At 34.2% G+C, this 6968-nt stretch overlaps 1 protein-coding gene across 1 annotated transcript in view; it reads right to left on the bottom strand.

Annotated features, from left to right (window-relative positions):
• LOC109373905 (sodium channel protein type 2 subunit alpha-like) overlaps window positions 1-6968 on the bottom strand; it is a 167227-nt gene that overhangs the window by 72797 nt on the left and 87462 nt on the right. The window contains exon 13 of the mRNA XM_019628148.1: window positions 1100-1246. Coding sequence (XP_019483693.1) covers window positions 1100-1246 — 147 coding nt within the window. The remainder of the gene's footprint in view (window positions 1-1099; window positions 1247-6968) is intronic.

Raw genomic sequence — 6968 nt, 5'->3', positions numbered from 1 at the left:
AACTATAACTAAAAATAAGAATGTCATGCGCACATGTCCTCTCTCTCTCTCTCTCTCTCTCTCTCTCTCTCTCTCTCTCTCTCTTTCTCATTCTCCATCTTTCTTTTTCCTTTGACACATCCATACATACAAATACGTGGGACAGGGTGGAAAGGAAGAGGTTATAGAAGAGAAAAGGAAAAAGGAGGGTAAGGGAGGAGGATAGAATATATTTTATATGAAAGCATTTTCCAAGTATTTGAAGTTGATAGTTGATGTTCGAATGCACTTATAGTATGGAAAGGCATAAACATGTAAATTAACAAAAACAACAACAATAAAACAACTAATAATGATAATACTTATCGACTTAATTCTATATGCGAGGTACTTGGCTGCTTTATATATGATGCCTCACTTAATCCTTATAACAACCTTATTCCTAACCACCATTATTCACATTTTATTGAAGAAACTGAAGTTTAGAGTCATAAACTAACACATTTAACACATGGCAGAGCAAAGAATTGATCACAGACCAGGTTGTTCCCGAAGTAGTTATTTTGGCATTATAAGATCCAGACCTCTACACAATATGTTAACTACTCAGACATAACCTGCAACTAAAGAGAAAGCTGATGTATTGTAATACTCTGGTCAGAAAGACGCAAAAGTAGTTCTACAAATTTTTTAAAATTCTGCTTCAAAAAGGTTAATATCAAACCCTAATTTACATTTTTCATTTTCATTTCTGGTTAAATCAAATGATTTTATAACTTGTATCTCAAGCAGTATATACAATTCAAATGGGTTAGCATCCTTATAAAAACAAGCATTTATCATTACACTTCTTTCAACGTCATGCACACAACAAGTTTCAACAGTTTAGAATTTAATCTATGAAAACAGTATTCCAAGTATATCTTGAATTTGCAGTAGCTTCCTGGAGGCTAAATGTAAAAATCTATAAGAGATGGTAGAATCCACATGTTGTACATGGATTTTACTTTTACTTAGTAAAAGACATGATGATGTGATATCAAGTCAGAAAGAATTATCTTGGAATTTATGGAATTGTCCTTTTCCATCACTACCAAAGCACCAAGTAGCTATGCTGTCAGACTTTTGACGTACCTTCCATGGTGTTGGTCAAAATACTAGCTATACTCATTGTTCTTTGCCTTGCTGCAGGATCTTCCAACAAATCCATGGAAACATGATAAGAACTGGACCGTCTCTTTCTTATTTCTGTTTCAGTAGTTGTTCCCTAAAAATAAAATTTCAAGTGAAATAACCATTATTTTTAAGGCCAACAAAACCTTAAGTGTTCCTATAATAGGTGCTACTTAACTAAATGGTCACCATGCTTTCTCAGATATGAACAGCACATCAAGACATTGCTGGAATCATCGTTCCTGGGCAGTATTTGAAAGCCAATCAGATTCTCAGCTTTCTGGGTTTGCAATCGAGATGGGCTTTTCTAATTCCTCCATCTTGAAGGTTTGGGCTAGAGGGACCAAGTCTGGTATTGGATAGTTAACTTTTTATTGTTTCTTTTTATTGTTTCAACCAATCCCAGTTCGGTTGCGACTGAAACATATTGTTCCTTCATTTATTTTGAAGTTTAGTTATTAGATCTTTACAGACATATGTTCAGTTTGATGTACACAAATAATGGTTAAGGTTTCCATAATATGCATCATTAATAGTTCCCTTTAAATGTGAATTCCACTATAAAATGCTTTCATTCATTATACACAGGTAAAATTTCCCAATATCATTAATAAAGTAAAATATTAGAACTAANTATGTATATTTTACCATTCCATTCCATGATTCACCTCAAATACAAATCTTGTCTTCCTTAACACATATGACAAATCCTGCTTTGAATTGTCCGTTTGTTGATGTCTTTCCGTCAACCACTCTTCTTCTGGTAATAGCAGACATAATTTTTTTCTTGGTAATTCTGCTCATTTACTGTCTTCAGTGATCAGATAGGGTGCTTGTTTTACCAAATAAGGCATGCTAACCCTAGAACCAGAGTAACTGAGTGGCTTAGAAATGGTTATGTAACTCCAAACAGGACAATGCTATGTAATTCTTGGTTCTCTGTTAAAGCTGTGAGTTAGGAAGTACAATTATTTTATTCAGGATGCTATGTTGTTAGGCTAAAAGTTGGTAGAGCATTGCCATCAATAGAATACCCAGCCAGAGATGAAGGAAATATATTGGGAAGACATAGGGCAAGAAGCTGACTCCCAGTGACATTGACTGATAACCTGAATTTAGCCAGGTTTAAACCTGGAGCTATGTGTGAATGGATTTTAGTTACTTGAAGTAATGAACTCTATGCGTAAGCCCGTTTGAGTTGTTTCCTAATACCCATCTCCATAAAGCTTTCTTTCATTCCTTGCTCACATTTAAGAGATAATGTTGAAGATATTCCTATATAGGTAAAGATTTAGACTAGGTAATGTTATTGTCCTTTCCTACTCCAAAGTCCTGTAATTTTTTATTGTAGTTTACAATAGTCTCTGAAATAACTTTCATAGTCTCTGATACAGTGTTCTGACCTTCCACTGTTCTGTCAATTTCTCATTGATCAGTTTCCCCAAATGTAACATGCAGATAATCATAGTATCTACCTTAGGACTAACTTTGTGGGAACCTAGAGAGAGGGGTTTCATGTAAACCATTTGGTACTGTGCCTAGTACAAAATAAGTGGTCAGTATATTAACATTATCATTGTATCAATTAAGACCTACCTGGAACATAATTAACAAAGAGTGGCTACTTCAAAGCCTGAAAATATCATGTATTATACTTTAGGATATATTATTTGCTATCTATATACAACCTGTTTATATGTTCATATATCAAGTTGGGAGGTGCATGAGGAATCAATAAGCCTCTTATATTGGTAACAATATATTTTTGTTGTGTGAAATTATTGACATTGTTTACATAAGACCACTTTACTTTCATTTCTATCACTCTACCATGTAGCCAGTGAATGTTAATATAAATTTTTAAATGAAAATGTATGCCAAAATCATCATTTATAAATTCCTAAATTTACAGGAGAAATCCAAACAGAAATAGTAACTGCTATATGATGTTTCCTCCCCCAAAAATGCATCTTCAGGTATTTACAAATTATATTTCAAAATTATCTGACTTGGCATATTTTATAATTTGTTTGGCAAATGTATATTTGTCCTAAAAATGTCTATTCTAAATACATGAGAAATAGGTCAGGATTTTGTTATTATAAACTAATGTCCTCCATAATTCACAATCATCTTTCTAATGAATGGACAGTTTAAATTAATTCTAAATCAAATTGTACATAAAATCTTTGAACCTTTTGCATGGCTTAACTGTAGCAATATATTTTTGTCATTAAAAAAGGAATGCTAAACTTTTGCTGTCCAGGTCACTTAATTCATATTTAATTTGAGAGTCATATGTGAAATTCAGTAAAGGCAATCATGAAGTCTTTCAATAGAAAGAGGACACTCAGTGAGCCTTACCAGGTTCCCGACTGATAGCACACTGCTGAACTGCTCCGTCATGGGATAGTGTTCCATGGCCATGAAGAGTGTATTTAAAACAATGCAGATGGTGATGGCCAAGTCAACAAATGGGTCCATCACGACCAGGTTGACAAGATGTTTCACCTTTAACCATGGTTTACAGCAATCCCAAATCAAACACATGTTAGCAAATTTATACCAGCATGGTGGACATTTCTGTCTGGATTCTTCAAGTTCTGGAAGAAAAGAGTTAGAATACTCATGAAAACTGCTTACTTCCAATTAGTAGTCTTTGGGGTAAACTGAAAGTGATTTAAAAAAAATAATAAAGTTATTTAAAGGCCTATGGGTTAATCTGACGGTGGAGCAGGAAAACACATATGGGTTAGCTATCATAGAAATCATGGGCACAGAAAGGCTAGTAAACTTTCCAAATTCAACTCGGCTAAACATAGTTTCCATTGTTATACTGTCTGATAATTACTTTCAAAGTTATCAGAAACTAATGGGCAGAACTTATGTTAAGAATACTGAAAAGTCATCCATGTTCCAGGTAGAACAAGACACATATATATTATCGAAGAACTTCTCTCAGAAGATGTCCTAAAAACCTTTAACAGTCACGCTGAATCTCAATTTCTTGAATTACATATTTTCCGGGGTCTTTTAATAAAATAGCTTTGTCATTGTCACCAGTCTTAGTAAAAACATTTCTAGTTAAGTCTCATTAAATATAGGCTTGCATATTAAACTCAACAAGATTCCTTTTTCTACATTACTTACTTTAACTAGATGGCCCAAAAGAAGAGAAAATATCTACTTAAGAAACTAGGATCCTCACTGTTAGCCTAAATCCATGTTTCACAAAATGGGACTTATGTACTACTGGTAAAATGCAAGAGGATTTTAGGTGGAACATATGCAGAATTCATGGTATGCATTTATGTATTAAATGTATAATGATCATACTAAACCTATGATATAAAATTTCATATTAAAAACATTTACTTAAGAAAAACTACAACGATTTAAAGAATTTTAACTAAATAATAGGAGCGAGAATATAGAAATGCACAGATCTTTAAGGTAATCTCAAAATACTGCAACTTGGTAAAATTTCAGGAATCAGGAAGGGGGAAATTATCAACTCTTCCTTTGGTAAGATGATCTCTTAATCAACTCTGGAGTAGGAAAAGGGTGGAAAACTTGTTTTCTGCCAATATCCATGCTGCACACTCTACTACCTGCTCTGTTAGATAAGACCATCGCTTCTTAGCACTAAATAAAAGGGAAGGGCTCTTTTTTCATTTATGGCATAATTGACTCTGGTCAGTCACCATACTAATACTACTGTGGTAACAGGAATATCCCTCTAAACCTCGTGCAGTTTATTAGGCACTAAATATGGAATGCGCCAACATGACCATAGGTAATGACTTTTTGTTCTGCTGATAAACATTCACTACTAACTAAAGTTTACCACTTCCTTAAAGTAAATCAATTTCCTGATTATTTTTAACAGAATTCCATTAAAGATAGATTATTCAATTGTCTCTTGAGATATTAAAATTCTTCTAGAACACAGTTTATTTCCATTTCTTTCAATATGTAATTTTGTAAACAGTAAAGAATAGTTGTGTAGTATATCAGAGGAAAAGTATAAATATAATTATCATGGCTAGTTATCTTGTAGATGCTTTAAGATTCCTAAATAACCTTATGTTTATACTTAGAATAAAAAGATATTATCATTTACACTAAATAACAAAAGAGAAATGAAAAAAAAAGTCTTTTTGTCTGTGCACAGAATATTTTTTAAAATGCTACCTGTCATTTAATAGATAAATATAAGCAAACAAGAATTGTGTAGAAAAATAAAATAAAAGTTTAAAAGAGGAAATTCAGCCAGCATTGTTTATTTTGACACCAGGAAAAAGTGGAGCAAAGCTGTTTAAGTTTTAAAATAAAATCATTCACTTATTCATGCCAAAAAAAAAATTAAAAAAAGGACAGTCTGACATTTTGAAACAAACCAAAGCACTCAAGAGAGAGCTACAGCCATCTCCCCATTATTCCACTGTAGGTTATCCACACTGAGAATCCTTTCCAGTCCAGTTTACACTTCTCAAGCACTTCTCAATTCCTCAGGTGCTTGTAAATCGCCTTTCCACCAACTTTCCCATGGGTGTGACCAGAAAACATTTCTAGATGCATTTTGCATTTAAAAAACTTGAAAAGCAAACAATTCATTTTAGCTCATCTCCTACAGTTTCATTAAGTAGGAGGTTATTCATTAGCCTGGACATGGAGACTTAGCTGTAGTTCAAAAGAAGGAAAAGAGAAGTTGCCAGCCGGGTCAACAGCCTGGTTCATAAAAAGGAAAGGCGAACTAAATCATGATTAGAGTCAGAAGAAAAGATCCCCAAATAAACAGATTATATCAACTTTAGAAACCTTTGTACCATAATTAGGAACAAAAAATGGTACATGTATTAGAGACAGCTCTAGTACGCATGGGTATGCTAAGTATTGCTAACAACCAACCTTGATAAAGCCACATTCAGAGGGTTTAGGTATAATTGAATAAAGAAAAACAAGCTTTTCGTTCTGTACAACCAAAGAGAAATAGAATAAAAACTTAGCCATGGTCTCACAAAAATAGTCAAGAGCTCTGCAGATACTTAAAACCAAACACTCAGTCTCTTGCTTCCTCAGTTACGCTTATTTCTGGGACATCGTTTTCCTCCTAAGCAACGCCGTGAGACACATTCCCATGGAGGGTGATGTGGGTGCACTCATTTTGAACCCCATATCTTAATTAGTGGACAAGTTCAATCTTGTGGTGGGTTGATGTTTATTAATTAACTTCTCATGTTAACTTAAACTTAATGCTATCAGAAGCGCAAAGTAGGACTGTTGATTTAGACTTACCCTGTCTCCTTCTCTACTTCTTGCTTTAGGGAGCAGACATGCTGCTGACATCGGTAGCAGAACCACTGGCAGCTCCCTCTCAGTGGTTTTGCTATGGCAAGGAGCAGAAGGCCAGAGAATCTTCAAAAGATTTACCTGGAGGGACAGGGAGGAGCAAGCTACTGGCAGCTGGGTGGGGAAGAGGTAGTGCAAGCTAATGCAGGCGAGGTTGGGGAAGAACGGACTGAGTTTAATATTCCATAGAGATCAGTGAAAAGATTTCTGATACTGCATAGGACATTATAAACTGGGGTCTTGTAATACTGACATGGCTGTGATATATATGGTCATCTATACTGTGAGGGTTTTTTTTTTGTTTTTTTTTTTTTGACTGTGACTTTTAGGATTTTGGTACAAGTGTTAGTATTATGGGATTTTTCCATTCTGATTGGAAAACAATTATTCCAAGAATCTATCCAATATTAAGAGAAAACTATAACTAAAAATAAGAATGTCATGCGCACATGTCCTCTCTCTCT

This window comes from Hipposideros armiger, unplaced genomic scaffold, assembly GCF_001890085.2.
Source record: "Hipposideros armiger isolate ML-2016 unplaced genomic scaffold, ASM189008v1 scaffold_751, whole genome shotgun sequence".
Lineage (NCBI taxonomy): Eukaryota > Metazoa > Chordata > Mammalia > Chiroptera > Hipposideridae > Hipposideros > Hipposideros armiger.
The sequence above is the reverse complement of the archived record's forward strand: the minus strand, read 5'-3'. Positions and strand labels throughout refer to the sequence as shown.